At 46.1% G+C, this 26,907-nt stretch overlaps 1 protein-coding gene across 3 annotated transcripts in view; it reads left to right on the top strand.

Annotated features, from left to right (window-relative positions):
- Bicc1 (BicC family RNA binding protein 1) overlaps positions 1-17,004 on the top strand; it is a 221,999-nt gene extending 204,995 nt beyond the window's left edge. For 2 of the 3 annotated variants that reach the window (XM_057751431.1, XM_057751430.1), the window contains exons 16-21: positions 1,096-1,135; positions 1,510-1,664; positions 5,850-6,006; positions 7,819-7,979; positions 9,615-9,714; positions 14,519-17,004. In XM_057751431.1, the coding sequence (XP_057607414.1) occupies positions 1,096-1,135; positions 1,510-1,664; positions 5,850-6,006; positions 7,819-7,979; positions 9,615-9,714; positions 14,519-14,649 (744 nt within the window). In that variant the 3' untranslated portion in view covers positions 14,650-17,004. Of the gene's footprint in view, positions 1-1,095; positions 1,136-1,509; positions 1,665-5,849; positions 6,007-7,818; positions 7,980-9,614; positions 9,715-12,111; positions 12,191-14,518 lie in introns of all 3 variants that reach the window. The other variant, XM_057751433.1, reaches the window with a different exon arrangement.
- Positions 17,005-26,907: the final 9,903 nt, after the last annotated feature.

Raw genomic sequence — 26,907 nt, 5'->3', positions numbered from 1 at the left:
CTTCATCTCCAGAGGAGTTCTGACGCATTGTATTCTTTGCAGAGTGCAACACTGGCTTTGAGTAGTGGTTCCTCAGTTTTTCCCCCTCTTGTCCTGGGAATTAAAATAGATTTTTTTTTAACTTCCAGTGCAAGTTTAAGCTGTCCCCAAATGCCGTGACACAGTGTTGTCAAAAAACCAGTGAGGTACAGCCATATTCTTAGAGCTACTGTGTACACTGGGCCACTGCTGTTTATCACTTGACCCAAGGTTATTGCTGCTCCTTGCCACCTTGTCCGTGTTCTGTCCCAGGCTGTAATTCCCCCAGAACCTTATATATGCTGGTATAGTCTCCTGGGAGTAGAACCAAAGAACTCTTGCCAGTAGGTTCTTGATCTTCGTGGTAGGTCTTTGAATCAAGTCTTATCTGTTCCCTAGAATGGGATGGTGCAAACAGGTTAGCATCTGGGATCTAGCCAAACAGGCATAGCTTTCTTCAGAATGGCATCTCTCCTGGTTTCTGCAGAGTTAGCTGTTCAGTGTTCAGAGCACAAATGTGTGGTCCTCCTCTCTGTGCGGTACCAGGGTATCTAGGTTCGATCCTATCGGACGGTTAGTGTTAGAAGCTAGATCAGTGCAGTTAGCCAGCTTCAAAAGCCACAACTGCAGCAGTGTAGTTGATGACTTCGAGTGTCGTCTTGATGTTAGCCCAGTTTTTATCTTGTTCACTTGCATGCAGAAGGATTCTGAGACCGAAGGAGAGACAACAGATGCCCAAGGGCGTCGTGTGACATCTTCCTTTGATGCTTCTGCATCTATTAGGCTCTTCATGTCACCCTGGCATATAGTAGTTCTGATGTGGATGACATTCTTCATAAATGAGAATGTTTCACTTTGGTAGGAAATTTCTAATCTTTGCCCTTGACATCAAATTAGATAAAAGTAGCAGATTATTCCAAGTTTTTTCGGAAGGAGTGTTTAAATTCATCACGCATGGGCTGTAGATGTGTGGTATCATGATGCAGACCTTAGCCAATGTCTCAGGCTGATTCATAAGTATTGGCAGGATGCTTTGGGACTGGTAACAGAGCTGCTTTTTCCGGATTTCCTTTTCAGGCCTTTGACTATGAGCAGAAGAAGCTATTAGCCACCAAAGGTAAGTGACACAGGACTGCTTCCCCTTTCTGGCCTTCAGCACACCCTCATTTTCAAGCAGTCTAGGTGATTGATTTGAAAAACTGGATGCTTATAAAACAGAAACCCAAAATGTTTGAGTTCATACAACACAGATTCTGTCGAAATAAAAATGTATTTTTGTGAAATACACGAGCATAAGTAAGGAGTCCCGCAGCTTTTCCTCATTTACTTTTTATTGGATAAAATGTTTTATTCTGAGGCATTGCATGTTAAGAAATAACATCGAGTTACAACTTTTTCATGTGTTGAAGAAACCCTGTGTGCCATCAGTAACTTTATTTAAGAATTGCATTAAGCACATAAGCAGTCTCTCTTATATTCTGCATTCTAAAGCGATGCTAAAGAAGCCAGTAGTGACTGAGGTCAGAACGCCTACAAATACCTGGAGTGGCCTGGGGTTCTCCAAGTCCATGCCTGCCGAAACCATCAAGGAGCTGAGACGAGCCAACCATGTGTCCTACAAGCCCACGATGACGACCGCCTACGAGGTGCATAGTTCTCCTCCTGTCTATCCCTTCCACAGAACAACAGCTGGCTCCCTGTTGTCCCTGCCTCTTTATGGCCATAGGGACCGAGTGGCTTGGCTCCCTTTCTGTCTGTGAGCTTGTGTAAAATGGATGAGCTTTCATATTAGATTTTTTTCTCTCCCCTTGACGTTATTCATCTATACGTATGATGGGAATTTATATTTTGGGAGTAAGTTTTTGTTGGATGAAGGAGTATACCAGATCCGTGATAGAGTAGGGCCAAGATCAAGCAAAGGGCAGCTGCAGTGCTTCCTAAAAACTTACAAAGAGTCCCTTTGTCTGAGAGTATCGCCAGCAAAGCCACCGTAGGGGAAAAGGCAGATATTCAGCAAAAACAGAGTTTCAAATCTGAGTCAACTTCAGTATGTTGAGATGTGTCAGGAACGCAGGAGGAAGCATCTCAAGCAACCGTTCCAACATCCTTATGTTTCCCAGATGTTGGCCACACAGCTCCACCATGAGAGTGGAATCTTGTGTTCTTTGCAAGCAGAGGAACGGCCCAGAACTCCATCCTCCTGGGGACCAGGCTTCATGTGACACTGAGCATACCCTATCTATCTGAGAATGTCAGGCTTTGGTCTTAGGGTGTGGGGGTCCAGGCAGTTTGCACAGAAACATGCTGGGTAGATGAGCGTGATTAAGCCTAGCGTGGTCAGCCTCCATCAGGCTGCAGTTATGCTGGCTGAGGGCTTCAGAATTGTTAGTAGCATTTGTAGATGGAGTTCCTTTTCTCTGCCTTTTTTTTTTTTTGGTGTGGGTTTTTATTTATTTTTTGTAATAAGATTGTTGATGGATGCAAGGTAAAAGCAAATGCTTTTAAAAAAATTGCCTTTATCTCTCTTGAGGAAGCCAAGAAGAAAACACTATTGAATAGCCACCTGTGAATTCCATTGTTAGGGTTGCTGTAGCCACCTGGCAGGCTGTATTTAAGATTAAAGTAACCTTAGGCTGCCGGTATGTGGGGACCATTATGTGGTGTTTTTAGGCTATAGGTGTCCACTTCCCCTCAGGCTGCTAGAGCTCGGAGAGGAAGGAACATTGTCTTTTGTTAGCAGAAGAATTAAGCTAATGCCAAGACTTGGCCCTGCACCCTGCAGGCAGTGGTCCACCTCCCTTGCCTTCGCTTTGGGCCGAGGAAAGTGTGGAGTTGTGGACTGCCATTCAGTAGTTTCTGAAATGAAACATTGAGCTATAGAAATGCCCCTCAGTTCCCCGCTTGGAGCCTGACATTACGTCACGGTGGGAATGATGCAGAATACAGAGGTCAGGTGCAGGCAGAGTTTGTGGGGCTGAAAAACCCCACCCGGTCTCACGGATAGATTTGGTGAGCCTTTATGCTTATCAGCGTGCATCCTCCTTTGGGTTGTATTGTTGGGTACCCAGTAATCCCGGGACGCTGCTGTTAGTTCTGCAGGAGAACGTTATCCATAGGAAAACCAAGGGTGGTGTTCCTCCTTGGAGGAAGTAACTGCACATTCAAGCTGTTTTGCTTTTCGTATGCAAGGTAATGCTTTCCAAGTGCTAGGTGGACACTTAAGGTCTTAGTGGATTCACTTCATTCTTTGTGGCTTATATGGTGCATTTTTTTTATGTATAAATTTATATAATTCCCCACAAACGTGTAGTGGGAAGAGAGACTCCCAGAGTGGATGTGTCTTTGTTGTGATAGGGGCCAGTAGATGTGAGAGAAAAGACTGGGGTTCATTTTTACAGAATATTCTGGAACATCTCCGTAATGTTGTAACTCAAGGGGCACAAAGGAAAAGATGATGTGCAATTGACGTAGAGTCACATGGCACGGACACACACAAACATACATGATTTTAATCAGAAGAAGGACCGTTTTGTTAAGCTCTCTGAGTCTCATTTGGTAAGGGTACCAAGTGAGGAAGAGCTGAGATAGGTGTTTTGGATGTGAGCCTTGGTTATACCAGTCCCCCAAGGAAATACTGCCGTAAGGGGCTTTAAGTGCTGAAACACTAAGGAAGTTTTTGGCTAAAACAAACATGGGTCGTAAAATGCGCCCCCCTCCGCCCCCATCCTGCTGCTCTTACCCAGGATCAGACAACTTTCTATGAGTAGAAATGTACTGGGACTCTGTCTAGCCTCTCCTATGTCCTTATTGCTTTGGTTGGCTTGGGCTAGCCTGCTCCACCTCTGTGACTGATGTCAGTCAGCCCACTCATGCCAGAAGGTGGGGGCAGGCAGTAACAGTGAGACAAGAGTCCAGGGAAGCTCTATGTCATCTGCCTCCTTCCACTGCCTCTCTGAATGCTGGCAAGGGTATGCTCTGGCTTTCCTCAGTAGTGTTCTGTGCTTGCCTTGGGACCAGGTCTTTCTCTGTAGAGGGAAGTGTCCATACATAGCATTCATGAATTTTCTGTGGCAGGAGCTCCCTGGGCAGGCAAGCCTCTTGTCTTCTCTGCCATGCCTCAGAAGGACTAAGACAGGAAGGTGCGTAAGAATTGAGGCTGGCTTCTGTGATGAAGAATGTGGGGAAGGCTCTAGAGAATAATAGAGATGGTTTCTATTGAGAGAATGAGAGAGGAAGGAGGAAGGGAGGGATGCATGGATGCATGGATGCCAGCATCCCTGAGACAGTCCCATGTACCAGATTGCACACTCTAAGTGTGCTGCTTCGGGGACAGGCCTGCCTTCTGGTGGGAGGAAGACAACATGTCAAGAAGGCAGTGGGTAATAAAATTCCTAGTCCGTGTTCAGCAGAGATTAGTTTGACCTTAAGAACAGATGAGAGCCATGCCGGGAAATGTAGGTAACAAAATAGGGCCAATCTCAGGAGGATCTTGGGAAAGAGCATTGAGTCCAAGGAATAAATGACTTGATCATTGTAACAGCAGAATTCACTGGACAGGTCTCGGGGCAGAAGGCATTGAAAATGAAGGTTCCAGCAAGGCTCATTCTGGTACACCTCAGTCCAAGACTAGAGGGGAGTCATGGAAAATTAGGAAACACCCCATGCCTCTGAACAGCCAAAGTTCAAGACTGGAGGCGTGGACTGCTCTGATTGGCACTTAAAAATACCAGGCTTGTTTTATGTGCTGGACTACAGAGGTGGGGAGGCCAGAGTTGCAGATTTGCACCAGAGTGGCCAAGGGGCTGGAGTCAGAGGTTAGAGTGGCTGGTGGGCAGGGCCATTCAGAGAGGGCCATGCTCATATAACTGTAATAGGTCTTAGATTTGCAGCTTTACGATCTTGAAGTTTCACAGGGATCTCAATGCAAGGCATACAAACTGCCAGAGTCCTTGCGCACTAAGGACTTCACAGAGGATTGAACCCATTTGGTGACAAAACACAGGAAAACAGAGGGGGTGGGTGTCTGTCATTTAGGATGGGACAGAAGAAGGAGGTCACAGAAGATGTGGGGAGGAAGTAGAAAACGTCAGGACTAAGGTGTTCTGCTGCTAGTTCAAGTGTTTAAGGGAGGCCATCTTAGCCGTGAATGGGCTGCATGAGCCACAGTTAAGTGTGGTGCGAGTTTTCTTGGAAATAGCAGTGAAGATGAATCTGCACATGAGAAGACTGAGCTTGAAACTCAAGTCCAAAGCCAGGGCACTGTAAACAAAAAGAATCAGTGCACATTCAGGCAGGTTTTGAGTTGTTATAAGTTAACTTTAAGCTTGGAGAACTTCAAAGAGCATGTTGTCATAGGTATCTGTAATTGGCTGGAGAGATTACGTCCTCGTTTGGGGGAGGGTAGTGCCAGGGGAAGCCAGTTCTGTCTCCCCACACTGGGTGTTAGGATAGGTGCAGGCATCTAAGAACATTGGCTCTCCTTGCACCTCCACCATTCCCATGTCCTTTTTGTATGAGCATGGATGTGCATGCGTGTGTGGGTGTGGGGGGGGTATTTCTGTTTCCTAAAACAGGGATGAGCTCAACCATGACATTTTGAAACTTTCTTTGCATTGGCGCCTTCTAGAGCTCTCTGGGCCACCTGCAGTCAGGTCCTCTTGGTGAGGACTCGCTGTCTGTCAGTGCTCATCCTTGGTACATTCCAGAGAATGAGCGCGCCCTAGTATGCGGCAGAAGGGCATTGCAATGATATGGCATGGTATCGTTTCTCCTCCCTCTCTGAGAAGCCCACCATGTTGAACTCTTCCTTCTCTGGCTTGGCCTCTTTACAGGGCTCCTCCTTGTCCCTCTCGAGGTCCAGCAGTCGTGAGCATCTGGCAAGTGGAAGCGAATCGGACAACTGGCGAGACCGGAATGGAATAGGACCCATGGGTCACGGCGAATTCGCGGCGCCCATTGGCAGCCCCAAGCGCAAACAAAACAAATCAAGTGAGTTTGATTTCTGTTCCCACATTCAGGTGTCAGCTTAGATGCCCTCGCTTAGTGTGAGGTGGTTTGCTCATGAGACATGAGGTGCTTGGTATGAGTCATGAGTCACCTCTTCCCAAAGCTTTCCTGGCTCCTTTCACTGCCTTTTGTCCATGGAGGATGCTCTAGCGCTTGTATCCCCAAGTGCCATCATTACTACTGTGACCTACCTTGTAGAATTTGAGTTCTGCGAGTAATACCTGGTGAATGCTTATTGAGTACTGTGTGTCAGGCTGTGTCTGGCACCTAGCAGGTACATGTTCTGTAGGCGTTTGTGGAGTGAATGGCATAAGCGCGCACACACACACACACATACAACCCTCCAAATAACAAGGAAGAGATAGGAACTTGTGAAGGCAGTTGAGTAAGATATTCTCAAGGTAGCATATTTGACAACTGAAGAAAAGCTAGCTATTAAAGGTGAAACTCCAGGATTTTTAGCTTAAAGTTTTTTAATTTGAGAATTATATTCATGAGTTCTGTATTTACATCATTTTTGCCTGTATCCCTCCTCCTCCAGTTCCCCCCATGGTCCCCTATCTCCCTCTCTCAGCAACCATTGATTGTCTGTAGCTCTTTGTCTAGGGGTGGGGTCTTAGGGGATTTTCCCCATCCATGTCGGCATGTCAACTGGTATTGTCATTATGCAGGTCTTGTTTAGGCAAGATGGATTAGCCTAAACAAAGAAATCGCTTTAAATCATTGGCATTCTGCCTGAGCTAATGTGGCTGAGGCCAAGCAGGGTGTCATATCTGTAAGGGTGTCAGCTCCTCTGGATGGTAGAAATGGACAGCTAGACCAAAGATTGCACAGTGGCCATGGAGTTTAATAATGCCTTTTTATTCAGGGTTCTTGCCAGATTTGGAATTCCATACATGCGACACAAACGGTCTGAAGGCCCTGCAGATGAGGGCAATGGGTCTTACATGTGGCCTATGGCTATGGTTAGTCAAGGTGGCTGTGTTGTTACTAGCCAATCCCTTGCCTTTGATATAAGCAGAGTGTCTCAGTTTGCCTATAGAAAGGGGAGAAAGTGATCCCTGGCCCTGGAAACCCAGGCCAAGCTAACTCTGAGGCCTGGCTGCGGCAGAGCCCTGGAGTGATCTGCGTGGAGCTGCCTGACCTGAAGGAGCGTTGTCTCTTCCACTTGGTAGAAATAATCCCTCATAGGGCCACATCCTTGTGAGAGGACGGATAGCCACACTCGCAAGAGGCAGCATGGCCACGTACACCTCAGTATCATTGCTGCGGATCTTACTCATTTCAGAATCACCCAGTTTGACGGACTTGATACCCTATGTAGCCTTCAATACTAAGAGGTGTGTGTACTGTACTGTTGCACGATTACTCTATATGAATTAATAGGTCGGGAAGCGGAGAGCCACCCCGCCATCCAGAGGGGAACCTGGGCCTGTTATAACTTCTGTACCTTTACTGTGTCCCAGGCTTCCTCTCCAGCTCTTCATTTGATTCCCATCAAATTAGCTGTAAAGAGCCAACGCTCGGGGAAAAACACAATGAATGCTTATTAGCTACCGAGCGGCTGATGCTAACTTTATGTCTCCCGACTGTAACCGTGGGATGGCAGGAACTTCCTGACAGCAATAAACAGTGTTTCCTCCGTGAAAAGCTGATCCCGTGGTGACGGATTACTGTGCTTCTGCAGCCGGTGCTCTGTTCCACCGAACAATGAAATCTGAAATACTTGGTGATTAAGACTTTTAATTAAACCGCGTTCCCTGTGGCCTTGACTGTCTCTCCTTTGCCCTCCAGGAGAGCATTATCTCAGCAGCAGCAACTACATGGACTGCATTTCCTCGCTGACAGGAAGCAATGGCTGCAACCTGAACAGCTGCTTCAAAGGCTCCGACCTCCCCGAGCTTTTCAGCAAGCTGGGTCTGGGCAAATACACAGACGTCTTCCAGCAGCAAGAGGTGGGCCGGGCTGCATCTTCCTGGGCATCTTTGTTTGGGTTATGGGTGTGATGACCTCCAGAAGGAAGCCACCTTGACCTGCGGTTGTCCTTTCCCTGGGCATTTAGTCAAGTCCCAGCTTGTTCTAGCTGCTGAAGAAAATGTCATCTCATTTCTTATTTAGTATAGTGTGGAAAAGCAGAGAAGTAGAAAGTGGGGTCTGCAGAAAAGGACCCTATTGACTGAGGTTTTCTGTCCTGCCAGGTTCCCGCAGTCGTTAAGTCCCAAAGAAATCACACAGAGGTCTATATTAGTGGTAAACTGATTGGCCCATTAGCTCAGGCTTGTTATTAACTCTTATAACTTATATTAACCCATTATTCTTATCTATGTTAGTAGCCACATGGCTCGGTACCTTTTTCAGTGGGGCAATCACATCTTCCTTCTTCTGTGGTTGGGACAGGACTGGGGAGGAATGAGCCTCCTTCCCAGAATTCTGTTCTCATTGTCCCGCCTCTACTTCCTGTCTGGTTGTCTCGCCTATATTTCCTGCCTGGCTACTGGCCAGTCAGCATTCATTTAAAACATAATTATCAAAATATAGAAAATTGTCCTGCACCAGGACCCCAACCAACCTTCGCCACTTCAGTTGAGAGAGCACACTGGAGTGTTGATGTAGGGGAACCTTGGGATCATAGCTCCTCTGAGGTCATCATTGAGCTTCTGCAGACATTTATGGTGTGTACAGGGACTTGTAGGGCACATTATTGCCTGTCACAAATGCCCAGTGTTAGTGATGGACAGCCAGGATCTGACTTCATTGCTGTTCCTTTCTAGTACTGCAGGCTACCTTCAAAATAAGAGCCCTGCACCTGAACTGTTTTCTTCCATTTTGTGTGGCCGAGGCACAGCTGTGCTGTTATGTGGGCGGTTCTGTGCCATTTTTGAGATAGTCTGTTGAGTTCATTGAACTGGGGACTTGATTCTTTCACATGGTTGTATACAACACAATGGAAGCTAACATTTTGTGTACACTTTGATTTCTTCTTATAACTGAAGCTAACAAACAGTCTTGATTCATATTCTTTTCATCAGTTCACAAATGTGGTGCAGTATTTGTGTTATTTTGTTTTGGCCGTAGCTGCCAAGATGCTCGGGGCTAAATTTATCTCATTGGTATTAAGTTGCTGGCTTAATCTGTCTCCTAACAGTTGCTTTCAATTCACCAGTTTTCCTTCCTTCCTTCCTTCCTTCCTTCCTTCCTTCCTTCCTTCCTTCCTTCGATTTTACTTACTGTGTATGAATGTTTTCCTGAATGTATGTCTGTGTACCATGTGTGTGCAGAGCCAATGGGGGACAGAATTGGACATCAGATATCCTAGGACTGGAGGTATGGGCACTCGTGAGCTTCCATGTGGGTGCTGGGAATTGAACCAGGGTCCTTTGGAAAAGCAACCAGTGCTCTTCACTGCTGAGCCATCTCTCTAGCCCCTACTACCTGTTTCCTAATGTCTAACCCTTGGGTTGGTACCACCACCATTGATTTTAGGAAGTAGATAAGGTTAACAAATCAATACAACAATGGGTCGATTCCACAGTGGTAAAAACACACACACTCCACACTGGCTGGCTACTGCTTGTTTCTCTTTTCCACAGATTGATCTCCAGACGTTCCTCACCCTCACAGATCAGGATCTGAAGGAGCTGGGAATTACGACCTTTGGTGCCAGGAGGAAAATGCTGCTGGCCATCTCAGGTAAGTAGATATGTTAAAGTCATATGTTAAAATATGAAAGCCCTCTGCCAGGGGTCTCTGCATGTGGGCCTGGTTCTGGCCATCAGCTACTTACTCCTCTGATACCATGCTGGATATGATGCAGCGGGGGTCATCCTGCCAACGCCTGGTCAATGCTGAGAACACCCTACTACATAACCAAGGCACTTAACCAAGGCCTTCCTTGGCAATATTGCTCCCTGTACTAGACGTCCTCAGAAAGATGTAGCCAGAATCGCCCCATGCAGAGCATGAGAATGGATGAGCAACTGTGATACACACGTTGCTGAGTTTGTGAATAACTGCTCTTGATTGACAGCCGTGTTCAAGTGTGTATGTCCTTAGGATCATCCCACTAAAAGGAAAAGAGCATTCATGGTGTTTCTTGGCGGTGCTTATCAGACTTAATGCCTTTTGATTTTTCTAAGGTTTTGAGTAGAATTTGAGTCACAGATGGAAGAAAAATAGTATCTACATCCCTAGTCTGCCTTCTTGGTGGTCTGTTGCATATTCCTTTAGTGAGTACTCTGTATGTACTCATTGGGGTGCCATGCAGGTGATGAATTGGGGCGGTACACACATAGGTCAGTACACAACAATGTTCAGAGAAAGAGGACCATGGAAGTCTTGCTGGCAGTGTTCTTGAATGTCACATTTATGTGTGCCTGCCTCTTGGAAAGACAGTGACACTAAAGGCAGAAAGCAAGCATTCTCTGATGGGGGACTGTGACTTTGCAGGTCGGACCTGTGCAAGGCGAGTGATTACATCTAGCTGGTGGATATCCTTTCCAGACAGCATTCGCTGTTCATAGTTGAAAATACGATTGGAAACCTCAGGGTTTGCCTGTTTCATTTAGTAGTGGACCTATCTCCTCGGGGGAAATCTTTGTCTAAAGCAGATATGTGCACAGGTGCCTTCAACCAGGAGAGACATCAGCGTGGGTGGTTTGGAGTGGAGGGTTAGACTCCTCCACATAGCGCCTGTACATCCACGCTTCAGGACTGTACCCCAGGGCCTCCACCAGCCTGTATTAAGTGTTCAGGTGGATGTGTCATTCCTGATGAGTCTTGAGCTTATCCCACTCTATGTGAGGGGAACAATGGATTCAGAGACAAGGTTGAATCCCGCTGAGCCAAGTTGTTGATTCCTGGATGAGTTTCCAAATCTCTCTTGGTTTTGGCTTGTCATGAATGTAGATGGTAGTGGCAATTGTGTGGGTCCCCTTCCATTTCTGAGACCTATCCTTCCATGAAAGACATCAGCAGGCTTGATGGAGACTCTTAGGCTGGTTCACACCTTTGTTTGTTCTTTTTCTGTCTTTGGTAATAAGATTGTTTTGTTCTGTTTACTCTATAGCTTATCCACAGGGTTATTCTCAGACTCTGACGTTAGATACTCTCACATCATTTCGTTGATTGTCAAGCGAGATTGAGTATTGGCATTTGACTAAGTCACACACTTACTAATACAGGCTAGCGCTTCTCTACAGGAAAGTATCTACCCCGACACGCTATAGCCTTTCACTTGCCCTCATGGAATAGTGGTAGCGGTGTAAGGAAAACCAAGTTTTTCCTTTGTGAAGTGGTTCCAAGTCCCGTGAACATTCAGCCACAGGGGGTGGCTCCCAAACATTTTCACAGGCTGTAGGCGGATCATCAGGAAGCTTTCCTTTGGAGTACAGCAATACCTCAGTCTAGGATTGGGAGAATGGGGAGTGAGACAGAGGGGTTTTGAAGACTCGTTATTTTTTTCAATTGACATCTTCAGTTCTTCTGAGGTCAGCATGTGTTCTGGAGACACAGCTCTCCTGACAGGTTCACGGGTTCTCATGCCTTTAAACGGAATCAGGTGCTACTGCTCTGCACATCATGGGGCTTTTGATGACATCGAGGATGGTTTGCCTTACTCTACCCAGTGCACTTGTTGGAACCTAATAAATCACTTTCTCTGCAAGTGATGTTATCATGAAGAAACGCTTCATCAAAAGTTGCTTCTCCAAATTCAGCCTGCCTGATAACAAAGACTCCCAACATTTCACTCCTGGCAGGGCAGCCCAGACTCATGCTTTTCTTCTGGTTAGATGATGTCTCCTTTGCCAAATGGTGCAGATGGTTACATTTATCCTTGGAATTGTTCTTTTGGTATGAGGTTTTATCTTGGGGCGGAAAGCCTGCATTTTAATATTGTAGAGAATGAATTTGAGATGTAGAGATATGTCCGAGAATAAATTTGTTTTTTTTTAGTCAGGAGATTGCTGACACTAGTTTAGTAACTGGTTAGCTAGGTGGACAGACTCAGTGAGGCACGCTAGCATCCTATTTACAAGCCTGCTGCCACAGCCTCAGGTAGATCTAACATCTCCCGACCTATTCTTTTAGTTTGTGACTCTGTTCAGATCCGCAACAAGATCCTGAGAGCTGCCAGGATTGTGTGAACCTTGGAATTTCAAAGAAAAAGGTTGGTATTTTCTGAAACTATCCCCTTAGGTTTTCTGAGACAAAAGAGATGACTTGAGGAAGGAGTTTGCTTTTTAATCTCATGTAAGACCCTTAAATGTTTGCAGTAGGACTTGCCTTGACAGCCTCTCTCAGGCAGTTTTGTTTCTGAGCCTCACGTGTATGTTCAGTCTTTCAGAAACAGCACCTCTGTGGACGGCCTGATCCCCTTCGTGTTCATGGTATTCTTTCAGATGGCTAGCTGATAGGACCTTTTCAAAAATCACTGAAAATTGCTTCAGTGGCCTCATGATTTTCACTGACTCACTGCACAGTCTCCTGTGCTGGGGAAGAGTGCTCTGCCCCAACCCTTACCTTTCCTTCTTTGTAACGTGGGAGCAAACTCCTGACTCGGACCTTATGGCTGTGAGAAAAAGTGGCGACCAGAGATGGTCCTCTATAAGTCTGCCTGTAAGAACATTCAGTTCCTTCTTGGTCTGAAATAGGAAGTTCCGTGTCTGTGGGTTTTTAAAAGAAGACACAGTGGTGCAGCATTTTAGAAAGGATGTCGGTGTCTGTAGCGAAACAGCAACCATGCCATGTGTGTCAGCCTGTGCCTTGTTCCTAGAGACGCCTTACACTTCTTCACAGATTGCAAACTAGTCTTACAATTCAAAAATGGATTTGATGCACTTCAGTACAAACTAATTCTCTGTCACTGGTCCTGCCTTAAGTGGTGATGTCTCTGGTGGCATTCTCATGACCACAGGGCCTTGTTTATCTATGGTCACAAAAACCCAGTGCTTGGTGGACCTTTAGCCTCAGGCAGATTGGGGCTCAACTCTGCATTTCATCAGGGTGCCAGCAGGTGATATCAACTTCTAAAAAAATCAGTTTTCTTGTCTATAAAATAGAGACTACTCGTGTTATCTGCCCCTTAGGGAAGACTTGAGCAAAACAAAGTAATTCTAAGGTACCTGCCACCATCCCTTTAATGCATCAGTGTTTTCATGTCTCTGAGAACAGTGTGTTAACAAAAGAGAAGTGCCTCCAAGGTTGCCTTGATTCCCATTCTGAAAACACTCCGGTGAACGTAAGGGTCTGCTGGCTGACTTACCGTCCGCTACTCAGCAGACACGAGTGTGGCTGACTCTCTGGTGGTCCCCACCCACGTGGCTCATCTTCTCATCCTTAGACTTGCCAGGGCTCGCATGGCTCACAATGTGCCTGCAGGATTCCAAAGGCAATGGGTGTACGTGGGGGAGGGGTGCTACTAAACTGAGCTCTGTACAAGTCTAAGGTGTTGCATCTCCTGCCTGAATCTCCTGAACACGGACGGACTCAGGCAAGTCAGTTTTACGCCCTTCTGATTATTGGAGAGATTTCCAGTTGGTGCTTATGAGGAATCCTAGCTTCCTGTCTCAGGGTTCCCCATGCATGTCTTCCTAGAGTTTGTGGTGGTGCCAGGGTCCATCAGACAGGGTCGATGCCTAGTCACACATCATCTGTTGGTTAGCTAGCTGCTTACCTTTCCGTCTGGTTCTGTACTGTAAAAATCACTAGGTGTGTTTTCTAAGCACTCAGGATTCTTTGAAATCAAAGTAGGGTGTTTTATTTTTCTTCCCCAGACAATTAAGATTTCAGTATTGTTTTTAAGTATTAACTATCTTAGCAGATAAGATCTTTACTAAGTTGGTGTTTCTGTACAAAGTTTTTGCAAGTGGATAAGCTTCAGAAACTGGTTGGCCTTCAAGAAGCCCAGGCTTGGTGTAGAGCTTCATTCTCTCCTGTGAAGTCTTCAGGCATGGGAGTCTCTCTCCATGTCTCTCTTGCCTACTTTAGCATTTCCTGTGTTTGTCATGGAGGAAGAGTGCGTGTGCGCATGCTTGTGTTTGTACGTGTGTTTTGTTGAGATTTGATCCTAGGGCCTCACCCCCATTGGACCACTAAGTTGTGCTCCCAGCTACTGTAATCGCGACTGGTAATATATCTTCTCATGCCAGCATCTATTGTGCCCAGTGCTTCTGACCTTTGGCCTAGCAAACCTGTCTGATATGGCTAGGGAATTCTGGGAACGACACTGCCCTGGGCGTTGTACAAACTACAGTAAACATGGTTTGCCCCAGTTCTCTAGGTGAGCAGTAAGTGCCTCTCATATAGTAGGCTAGAAAATGTTTAGAAATGCCTGCTATTAACCGAGAGTCTACCTCCTGCCGTCCACCAATTGTGGCTATCCCCACAAATCCCACTGCTGCCATTCTGAGTTCTGAAGTGCTCCCCCCCTTCTCCAGGGCACCTCTCCACTGGCCAGCTAACAGACGGCTCTTCCTCTCTTTCATTCTTTTCCTAGAGCTAAGTAAAAGCCGAAGAAAACTTTTTGAACCTCCGAATGCATGCACCTCCTTTCTGGAAGGCGGAGCCAGTGGGAGGCTGCCCCGCCAGTATCACTCAGACATTGCCAGCGTCAGTGGCCGTTGGTAGCGGTACCTTCTGGACACCCACTCACCTGCTCTCTGCAGAGATGGACATGACCTGTGGACAGTCTTCACTGCGCCCGTCCGTCCTTGGCACTCTGGCTATCTGGGATCGGGACCAAAGTGTTGACTTCGCACCTGTACTTCATGGCAAAGAAAAAAAAAGGAAGACAGGAGATAAGTCTCATGTTCTCATGTTGCCTCAAAGCACCAAAGTGAAAGAAAGCTTTTTAAACTTGCAGTTGGACAGAATTTGCGAAATGAGGGTAGAGCTTTGTTTCTTCCTATTTTCCTATATATGCACTGATTTTTTTTTCCTTAGCTAAAATGAAGGCAAATTTGACATCTGGGATGCCAGAAAACTTAGAATTTTGTTTGCTTGAACTGTCTTGATGTTTGGGGATTTGAAAAAAAATAATCAAAGTATAATTTTCTGCTTTAAAGTAATGACTGAGGTCTTCCAGCACTTTACATGGTCTAGTTGCTCGTCCTGTGGAATCTGTCTCTCACCTCTCTGTCTCTGCTAGTGGGTACACATTTCTGGCTCCCTCCAGTGTTTCTTTGCAATGGTACTGGACATTAGTGGGTCCCGTGCAGAGTTTTCTGTGCTCTTGGGGAATGTGAGCCACGTGGCTTTGGACCAAATTCTGTCCATTTGCGTCAGCATCTTAGGAATCGTTGGCCATGACTGCAGTTCACTGGCCAGGTACAAAAGACAGACCAGATGGACTTCGCAATACCAGCTCTTTGCAGTTGTCATAGTTGGCTGCTATCTGTATTGCTAAAAATGATCTTAATGTTGTCTCAAAGGCCAAGGGGCTGGTCTTTTAGTATACTGCCACTAAAGGACATTTATTTATATCAAACTTTTATTTTTAGATATTATAAGCATACAGTAGATGACCGATGAAATTGATATTTTCTAGAGATTTATGGTAGAGAATGAGCTGCATTCATAACTGGAGCCCTAGGTTGTCACTTTATTTAAAAAAAAAAAAAAGACAAGTAACCATTTGACGAGACAGCTCTGCTGCCACTATGAAGAGAAGAGGCCCCTCCTTACCCAATAACTCCATCTCCTGTGGGTCCTGGGATGGTCTTCAAAGTGCCTTCCAGTCCACTCGAAGTCAGCTTGGATCAGTTGGGAACAGAGGAAGGCCCCAGGGCGACAGCTCCTTCAAGAGCTGGATTCTGAAGGGGGAGAGAAAGGTTTTCTAAGTGGCCGGATTTATCATAACAATCTTATACTGTGAAAGTCCAAGAGACCGGACGACATTATTTTCTGTCTTTGCAGATGTATGAAGGTTTTCAGTCCAAGAAAGAAAACCACTCCCGTGCCTTTCTCCCTTCAGCGCAATCGTCTTACCAAGTGTAGACGTCTTTCGGGAAACTTCCCGCATAGGGTGTGGCGCCAGGTACCTTTCGTGCTGTCTGTGTTTAGTGTGTGAAGGCTTTCTGTGTGACATAGACTGCTCCCACCTGCTCTAGGCAGAGGTGTTGGAGGACTGTGTGTACACAGCAGGTGTCTACAAATGCGAGGTACGAAATCCCTGCCCAGCGGTTTTCCAAGGCTTATTCCTGATGGCTGAAGAATTGAAGGAATCTTGACCCAGAGAGAGGTTTTCCGCTGGAAAACTTCGGCCCCCTGGAAGCATGACAGGGAGCTTGTCACAGCAGTATCATCTACCTGGCCCTCACCTCAGCCTTAACCGCCGAAGGGTACAGAATGGAATCACTCTCTGTGTGAGTTTGGCATGGCCACCCTGTGCCCCTGTGCTCAGATGGCTGCCCGAGGCTTATCACGTCTCCACTTCATCTCAGCAGACTGCTCGGTTCTCTAAATTCTGTTATTTCTTTAATTAGAAAAAAAAAAAAAACCACCCTAATCATTGGAGGTCGTTGTGGACTCTGCCATGTATTTACTAAGGGAAGAAAAGGGAACAGATTTTCAGTGTGAAGCTGGTTTAGGCTGGATACACAGTGCTTTGATTTTACACCAAAGGGAAACTGCCCACTTCAACTTGATTACATAGGGAGGCTAAAAAATAATAATTAAAAACACTGGAAGGTTTTTCTCCCTTTCTCTGGATGCAGCCAAGAGCATAGAGACTTGCTGGTATTCTGCCATACACAAAATATTTGGGTTATTCGACGTAATGGTAACTTTTAACCAATCTGGCCTTACTCGTGACTGGTAATCTGTAAATATGAGCAACACAGATTGTATTTTGTGGGGAATTTTTATCCTTTTATCACTTTTTTTAAAAAAAACCTGAGAGATGGGATGAACATTGAAAGTGGGGATTTTTTTCTAAACCAATCGTTACACGAGAAATAAATTTATATAACTCCTTTGTATTGCTGTCTACATGGAATGTGTCTTTATTCTTTAAAATCTTGCCACATAAGCGCCACACCTGTCCCTGTGTTCAGAGTGCACGGACAGGGAGGGGCTGTTTCCAGCAGACTGTGACTGTGTCCCCTCAGCGGAGCTGAGTGCACATCCTCTCACAGTTCACCATCAACAGGAAGCCAAGGAACTTGTGTAGCCACTGATTTCGAGACTAGTGATTGGTCATTTTTTTTTGTCTCCAGCCATTGGCACATACAGGAAGAGTACCATTAGACTAGGTTTGTTTTTTAATTGTTCCGTCTTTCTTGAATAAAGATGCAGGCGAATGACTGCTTTGACAAACTCGTCCATCAGCAAAGGATCCATGCTTGGTAGGAGCCTTCGGCTGTGGTTCCCTCACAGAGACTGTTAAACTAGTCAGTGGATGGTGTCTGGTGCCATGACTGGAGATTCCAGCCATACTCCTTCTCAAACTGAGATTGGAACCCTGTTACTCATCCTGAACTGTGGCTAAATATTTACGAGACCCTAGTCTTCCACCCTCGTGTTCTCAGAAGTATCTCCACATGGATTGTTTATGGCCGCATCTCTTGGTAATTATCTTGAGAACAAGGGGATTTCTTGGATGATTGAAATCTTACAGGTGACTCAATGAACAAATCACCATCCATCCATTTTTGATGTATATAGAATTCCTTGTAAAAGTTACATTTGTGGCATTCTACACTCTGGGACGAGTAGAACTCCTTGGGCTGGCAAGATGGCTCAGTGGGTAAAGGTGTCTGCTACCAAGCCTTGTAACCTGAGTACAATTCCCTGTACTGATTCCTGCAAATTATCATTTGACCTCCACACACACATACCAGGGCATGTACACCCCCTCCTACACATATGCACACATACAAATAATTAGGTGGGTAGATATTAGATAGGTAGATAGATAGATAGATAGTTTGTAAAAAATGAAACATACTCCTCTGCCCTCCTCAAGCTGACATTCTGAATGGATAAATGCAGGAAGGTTTAAGTATTTATGTTATGGGATAGTCTGGAGAGATTTAAACGCCTCTTTATTACAAACAAGGGGAGCCCCTGAAGACTAAAACAGATTGCAGCTGAGTCCAGCTTGATGAGCCAGTGAGGTTACGGGGGCTACTTACAGGAACACAGGTGGTTCAAAGGCAGCTTCATCACTAGGAAGTGTCCCCCACAGCATGGCTAACTCATGGGCAGCTACACCATTGAACAGACCTCGTTCCCCCCACCCCAGGCACCTTCCACTCTTCGTGTACTTTAGCCGCCCTAAGATGCTGAACAACAGAGGATTGGAATGGTGATTGGAGCCTCAGTTGAGGGTCCCTTGACTCCCCCTCAGGGAGGGATTGCTAAGGACCCCGTTACCACAGACATTAGCTGTCGGCTGGGCTGCCCAGCTTCTTCCATTGCCAAGTCTCCCGAGGGACATGGCAACCAGTCTGCCTCGTATTGGATGATAGTCATGCTATCCTAGCACAAGCCCCTCCACGACAACACTGTGGACATCTCCTCTGCCTTTCCACACAAGCCTCTTGTCAGTGCCCTGGGGGAGGTTTCTGGAGGTGTCCGGAAGTCCAGTTTTTAATAGGTGAAGGTGTCCATTGCATCAAAATAGACCCACACTTTCAGATGCTAATGATTTGCTCCCCCTCACCCCCTCTTTCTCTGGATGCACAATTGTAATTACATTCTCAAAAAGAGGGTGTGAATGGGGGGCTGTGACACCTCTCACGAGTTATGCTCTAGGTTACGTCATGGTGTTTGGAAGTCAAGTTTACCTTAACATGACTTTGCTGTGGCAGTGGATGCTCAAGGCATCCAGTGACACGTGGGACTTAATTCCAGATGTACAGATGCTACAGTGGGGTAACAGAGCCTCTCTAGGTCAAACCGTACCCAAAGAGATTTATCCTGATGTGAGTACTCATAGATTCTGGTGTGTTAAAATGCATTTAGCCTGATAAGATAGCATTTATCCAATGTGCTGTATGATTTTGGTCCTCAGTAGAGGCCATCCTGCTCCAGGTGAGCCAGCTTCCTTTCCAAAAACAGCCTGTAGTGTGGCACCAGGTCACCTAGCAGAGAGGTGTCACGCTAAGAAGGATGCAGTTAGAGGTTCCCTTTGTAGTGTAAGAACGCACCCTCCCCAGAGACCTCTTCTGGAAAGCTGAAAGGCACATCTTCGTGGTGTTAATAGCAGGAAGTGTGTCCACAGCAACCCCCCACTGTTATGAACTAGCCTTTCTTTTGAGTACACGTGTGCTTGCGCTCCTTTCATGGAAACTTGCTGTATTCCTCTGCTTCTTTTGCCAGAAGGGGATAGACTGCTCCTGCCCGAATGGTAGACAGAGAAACTGAAACACGGTCAGGTACTTTGATCGCCCGCCTCATTGGGTAACGAAGCACACAGGGCACTAGGAAGAGGCAGCCCTGTCCATTGTACCTATGGGGACGTTTTCAGAGAGGACGAACTGAGCCGAGAAGATCTGCTCTGAGTGGGAGTGATGCCATCCCCTGGGTTGGAAGCCTAAGCTAACATTAAAAAGCAAAAAGGTAGAAGCCATCTGGAGGCCACCACTCCAGTCTTCTCCTGGTTTCCTGGCTCCCTGAGATGAGGAAGCCGCTGTATGTTGCCACCACAAAGCTGCAGCCACCATGCTCTCCTGACCTCCTGGGTCTTCTCCCTACAAACCCTGAGCTAAAGTGTAACCCCCTCCTCCCCAGCTTGCCCCTTGTTAGATACCCAGCTACAGAAATGGCAAACAGCACCCACTTCAGGGGTGAATCTCAGGCCGGACACAGAATTGAAATGACATCTTTGTTGTAGCAGGATCCTAGATTTTGACCCGCCCACCTGTGTCACCAGTGTGTTAACTGGGCTTATAGTCAGCGGTGACATCTCGCTGTCTAATTGTCACTGTCTGAGAGTTCTAACTTTGCTGCCCTCACCCCGAGACACACAGCGTCACCTACTCCCTGCCTTCTGTCAGTTTGTCATTCTTTCCCCACCCAGCTCGTCACTGATTTACTTTGGGTGTGTTACAGGAGCTTGGGATCTGTGCTAATTTTAGTTTCCCATTTAAAAAGCAAACAGGGGAGTTTCCTGCCCTTTCACTAAGGCTACCAGCCCAGACCAGTGAGTGCCTGACTAGAGGGCAGGCCTCAAGGTCCCCGCCAGGGGAAGCAGGCCCCTGCTGCTGGGGTTGCAGTCTCTGCTTGTGATCTCCTGGACCTGCTCTCCCTGCCCCCTATTTCCCTTGGTCCCTGGCTCATTGGGGCCACCAGGAATCCCTGCATAGGTGCTGAGAAGTCCCATCTGATGGGTGAGTGTGTGCTATCCTGGGGCGCACTGTCCCGGTAGAGAGCACAAACGCCCCCCCCCCAGCTCCTGCTGCAAGGCTTTCTTTCCTACACACCCGCCCCCCACCCCCACCCCCAAGCCTGCCTTGTCTGCAAGGTCCTTTACTGTGGAACAGTTTCCTGCCCTTTCACTGAGGCTACCAACCCAGAGTAGTGAGGGCCTGACTAGAGGGCAGGCCTCAAGGTCCCCGCCAGGGAAAGCGGGCCCCCGCTGCTGGGGCTGCAGTCTCTGCTGTGATCTCCTGGACCTGCTCTGCCTGCGCCCTACTTCCCCTTGTCCCTGGCTCATTGGGGCATCCAGGAGTTCCTGTGTAGGTGCCGAGAAGTTTAATCGGGACGGGTGAGTGTGTGCTATCCTGGGGCAGACGGTCCCGGTAGAGAGCACAAACGCCCCTCCCCCAGCTCCTGCTGCAAAGCTTTCTCTCCTACACACCCGCCCCCACCCCCACCCCCAAGCCTGCCTTGTCTGCAAGGTCCTTTACTGTGGAACAGTTTCCTGCCCTTTCACTGAGGCTACCAACCCAGAGTAGTGAGGGCCTGACTAGAGGGCAGGCCTCAAGGTCCCCGCCAGGGAAAGCGGGCCCCCGCTGCTGGGGCTGCAGTCTCTGCTGTGATCTCCTGGACCTGCTCTGCCTGCGCCCTACTTCCCTTTGTCCCTGGCTCATTGGGGCATCCAGGAGTTCCTGTGTAGGTGCCGAGAAGTTTCATCGGGCGGGTGAGTGTGTGCTATCCTGGGGCAGACGGTCCCGGTAGAGAGCACAAACGCCCCTCCCCCAGCTCCTGCTGCAAAGCTTTCTCTCCTACACACCCGCCCCCACCCCCACCCCCAAGCCTGCCTTGTCTGCAAGGTCCTTAGCTGTGGAACAGTTTCCTGCCCTTTCACTAAGGCTACCAGCCCAGACCAGTGAGTGCCTGACTAGAGGGCAGGCCTCAAGGTCCCCGCCAGGGGAAGCAGGCCCCTGCTGCTGGGGTTGCAGTCTCTGCTTGTGATCTCCTGGACCTGCTCTCCCTGCCCCCTATTTCCCTTGGTCCCTGGCTCATTGGGGCCACCAGGAATCCCTGCATAGGTGCTGAGAAGTCCCATCTGGATGGGTGAGTGTGTGCTATCCTGGGGCGCACTGTCCCGGTAGAGAGCACAAACGCCCCCCCCCCCAGCTCCTGCTGCAAGGCTTTCTTTCCTACACACCCGCCCCCCACCCCCACCCCCAAGCCTGCCTTGTCTGCAAGGTCCTTTACTGTGGAACAATTTCCTGCCCTTTCACTGAGGCTACCAACCCAGAGTAGTGAGGGCCTGACTAGAGGGCAGGCCTCAAGGTCCCCGCCAGGGAAAGCGGGCCCCCGCTGCTGGGGCTGCAGTCTCTGCTGTGATCTCCTGGACCTGCTCTGCCTGCGCCCTACTTCCCCTTGTCCCTGGCTCATTGGGGCATCCAGGAGTTCCTGTGTAGGTGCCGAGAAGTTTAATCGGGACGGGTGAGTGTGTGCTATCCTGGGGCAGACGGTCCCGGTAGAGAGCACAAACACCCCTCCCCCAGCTCCTGCTGCAAGGCTTTCTCTCCTACACACCCGCCCCCACCCCCACCCCCAAGCCTGCCTTGTCTGCAAGGTCCTTAGCTGTGGAACAGTTTCCTGCCCTTTCACTAAGGCTACCAGCCCAGACCAGTGAGTGCCTGACTAGAGGGCAGGCCTCAAGGTCCCCGCCAGGGAAAGCGGGCCCCTGCTGCTGGGGCTGCAGTCTCTGCTGTGATCTCCTGGACCTGCTCTGCCTGCGCCCTACTTCCCTTAGTCCCTGGCTCATTGGGGCATCCAGGAGTTCCTGTGTAGGTGCCAGAAGTTTCATCGGGACGGGTGAGTGTGTACTATCCTGGGGCGGACGGTCCCGGTAGAGAGCACAAACGCCCCTACACTAAGGATACCCAACCAGAGCAGTGAGTGCCTGCCTAGCGGGCAGGCCTCAGCAACCCCCGAAAGGGAGCGCAGGCACCTCCAGCTTGTACTGCAGTGTCGCCTGTGTTCTACTTGACCCCGCCCGACCCCTTGCATTCGGCCTTCTTTACGCGGGTCATTGGAATACCACGCATCCATGTTTTGGTGTTGAGGAGTTCACCTGGAAGAGAACGGTTCCTGCCCCTACACTGAGGAGATACACCTAGAGAGTTAGTCACAGCAAAGACTGGTCCAAGACATCAGGCCTCTCCTGGCTCCATTTGAAGGAAAAGATGGGCAGGCGCCAATACAAGAATTCCCCCAACAACTTGAAAGGCAACGTGACATCACCAGGATCCAGGAATCCCGAAATGAGAAGTGTACACCCTAATCCAGAAGAATTAGAAGAATTCGACTCAAAAGTGAATTTTATGAAAATAATAGAGGACCTTAAACAGGAGGTGAAAAACTGCCACAACCAACTAGAGATTACAAACAAAAAGGTAGAGGAAATGAATAAATCTCTCAAAGATACCCAAGAAAACCAAGAGAAACAAGAAAAAGTAATCAAACAGGTAAGGGAAACGGTTCAAGACTTGAAGAATGAAGTGGAAGTAATAAAGAAAACACAAACCGAGGGAAGGATGGAGATGGAAAATTTGAATAAACGAACAGGAACTACAGAGACAAGTACCACCAACAGATTACAAGAGATAGAAGAAAGAATCTCAGACACTGAAGATACCATAGAGAAAATAAACACTCTCATCAAAGAAAACAGCATAACCAACAAATTCTCATCACAAAACATTCAGGAAATCTGGGACACAATAAAAAGACCAAACCTAAGAATAATAGGGATAGAAGAAGGAGAAGATCTACAGCTCAATGGTCCAGAAAATATATTTAATAAAATTATAGAAGAAAACTTTCCCAACCTTAAGAAAGATATTCCTTTGAAGGTCCAAGAAGCATACAGAACACCAAATCGACTGGATCAAAAAAAAACATCTCCTCGTCATATAATAATCAAAACACAAAACATACAGAATAAAGAAAGAATATTAAGAGCTGCAAAGGAAAAAGGTCAAGTTACCTATAAAGGTAAACCTATCAGACTTACACCTGATTTCTCTATGGAAACCATGAAAGCCAGAAGGTCCTGGATAGATATACTGCAGAAACTACGAGACCATGGATGCAAGCCCAGACTTCTATACCCAGCCAAGCTTTCGTTCACTATAAATGGAGAAAACAAAATTTTCCAGGATAAAAACAAATTTAAACAATACGTAGCCACAAATCCAGCCCTTCAGAAAGTAATTGAAGGAAAATCACAAACCAAGGAGTCCAACAATGCCCACAATAACTCAGACATCTAATGACCCTTCACCAGCACAACTTGAAGAAGGGAAACACACAAACTCTACTACCAAAGGAAAGAAGGAAAGAAAGGAAAAATGACTGGAGTTAACAACCACTGGTCATTAATATCACTTAATATCAATGGACTCAACTCACCTATAAAGAGGCACAGGCTAAGAGATTGGATACGAAAACAGGATCCAACATTCTGCTGCTTACAAGAAACACACCTCAACCACAAAGACAGACATCTACTCAGAGTAAAGGGCTGGGAAAAGGTTTATCAAGCAAACGGACCTAAGAAACAAGCAGGTGTGGCCATACTAATTTCTAAGAAAGTTGACTTCAAACTAAAATCAATCAAAAGAGATGGAGATGGGCATTTTTTACTCATAACAGGAACAATTCACCAGGATGAAGTCTCAATCCTGAATATCTATGCCCCTAATATAAAAGCACCCACTTATGTAAAAGAAACGTTACTAAAACTCAAGGCAGTCATCAAACCACACACACTAATAGTAGGAGATTTCAACACTCCTCTCTCACCAATGGACAGGTCAATCAGACAGAAACCTAACAGAGAAATAAGAGGATTAAGGGAGGTAATGAATCAAATGGACTTAACAGACATCTATAGAACATTCCACTCAAATAAGAAAGAATATACCTTCTTCTCTGCAGCTCATGGAACCTTCTCGAAAATAGACCACATACTCGGTAACAAAGCAAACTTACACAGTTACAAAAAAAAAAAAAAAAAAAAAAAAAAAAAAAAAAAAAATATCGGTAACCACCTGTGTCTTATCAGATCACCATGGATTAAAGTTAGAATTCAACAACAATGCTATCCCCAGAAAGCCTATGAACTCATGGAAATTGGACAGTCAACTACTGAACCACACCTGGATCAAGGAAGAAATAAAGAAAGAAATTAAAGTCTTTCTTGAATTCAATGAAAACGAAGACTCATCATACTCAAACCTATGGGACACTATGAAAGCAGTGCTAAGAGGAAAGTTCATAGCATTAAGTGCCCACATAAAGAAAACGGAGAAAGCACACATTGGAGACCTAATAGCCCACCTTAAAGCTTTAGAAAGAAAAGAAGCAGACTCACCTAGGAGAAGTAGAAGACTGGAAATAATCAAATTGAGGGCTGAAATCAACAAAATAGAAACACAGAAAACAATCCAAAGAATCAATGAAACAAAAAGCTGGTTCTTGGAGAAAATCAATAAGATTGATAAACCCCTATCCAAACTAATCAAACGGCGGAGAGAGAATACGCAAATTAACAAAATCAGAAACGAAAAGGGAGACATAACCACAGACACAGACGAAATTCAGAGAATCATTAGATCTTACTACAAAAACCTGTATGCCACAAAATTGGAAAATGTAAAAGAAATGGACACTTTTTTAGATAAGTACCATATACCAAAGTTAAACCAGGACCAGGTGAACAATCTAAATAGACCCGTTAGTCGCGAAGAATTAGAAGTTGTTATAAAAAACCTTCCCACCAAAAAAAGCCCAGGTCCAGACGGCTTTAATGCAGAATTCTACCAGAACTTCCAAGAAGACCTAATACCTATACTCCTTAATGTATTTCACAATATTGAAACAGAGAAGTCATTGCCAAATTCCTTTTATGAAGCTGAAGTTACTCTGATACCAAAACCACACAAAGACACAACCAAGAAAGAGAACTACAGGCCAATCTCACTCATGAACATCGACGCAAAAATACTCAATAAAATACTGGCAAACCGAATCCAAGAACACATTAGAAAAATTATCCATTATGATCAAGTAGGCTTCATCCCAGAGATGCAGGGCTGGTTCAACATACGAAAATCTATCAATGTAATCCATCATATAAATAATCTGAAAGAAAAAAACCATATGATCATTTCATTAGATGCGGAAAAAGCATTTGACAAAATTCAACATCCCTTTATGATAAAGGTCTTAGAGAGATTAGGAATACAAGGGTCGTTCCTAAATATAATAAAAGCTATTTATAGCAAGCCGTCAGCTAACATCAAATTAAATGGAGAGAAACTCAAAGCTATTCCACTAAAATCAGGAACACGACAAGGTTGTCCACTCTCTCCATACCTCTTTAATATAGTGCTTGAAATTCTAGCAATAGCAATAAGACAACATAAGGGGATCAAAGGGATTCAAATCGGAAAGGAAGAAGTTAAACTTTCATTATTTGCAGACGATATGATAGTGTACATAAGCGACCCCAAAAACTCCAGCAAAGAACTCCTTCAGCTGATAAACACCTTTAGTAGCGTTGCAGGATACAAGATCAATTCCAAAAAATCAGTTGCCCTCCTATACACAAAGGATAAGGAAGCAGAGATGGAAATCAGAGAAGCATCACCCTTCACGATAGCCACAAATAGCATAAAATATCTTGGGGTAACCCTAACCAAGGAAGTAAAGGATCTATTTGACAAGAACTTTAAGTCAATGAAGAAAGAAATTGAGGAGGATACCAGAAAATGGAAGGATCTCCCTTGCTCTTGGATAGGGAGGATCAACATAGTAAAAATGGCAATTCTACCAAGGGCAATTTATAGATTCAATGCAATCCCCATTAAAATCCCATCAAAATTCTTCACAGAGCTTGAGAGGACAATAATCAACTTTATATGGAGAAACAAAAAACCCAGGATAGCCAAAACAATCTTATATAATAAAGGATCGTCTGGAGGCATTACCATCCCTGACCTCAAACTCTATTACAGAGCCTCAGTATTGAAAACAGCTTGGTATTGGCATAAAAACAGAGAAGTCGATCAATGGAACCGAGTAGAAGACCCTGATTTTAACCCACAAACTTATGAACACCTAATTTTTGATAAAGGAGCTAAAAGTATTCAATGGAAAAAAGAGAGCATCTTCAACAAATGGTGCTGGCAGAACTGGTTGTCAACGTGTAGAAGAATGAAAATAGATCCATATCTATCACCATGCACAAAACTCAAGTCCAAATGGATTAAAGACCTCAATATTAGTCTGAGCACACTGAACCTGATAGAAGAAAAAGTTGGAAGTACTCTACAACATATGGGTACAGGAGATCACTTCCTACGTTTATCCCCAGCAGCACAGACATTAAGGGCAACATTGAATAAATGGGACCTCCTGAAACTGAGTAGCTTCTGTAAAGCAAAGGACACTGTCACTAAGACAAAAAGGCAACCCACT

Source organism: Chionomys nivalis, chromosome 19 (genome assembly GCF_950005125.1).
Source record: "Chionomys nivalis chromosome 19, mChiNiv1.1, whole genome shotgun sequence".
NCBI classification, from domain to species: Eukaryota; Metazoa; Chordata; class Mammalia; order Rodentia; family Cricetidae; genus Chionomys; species Chionomys nivalis.
Note: the sequence above shows the minus strand (reverse complement) of the source record. Positions and strands in the feature narration are given on the sequence as shown.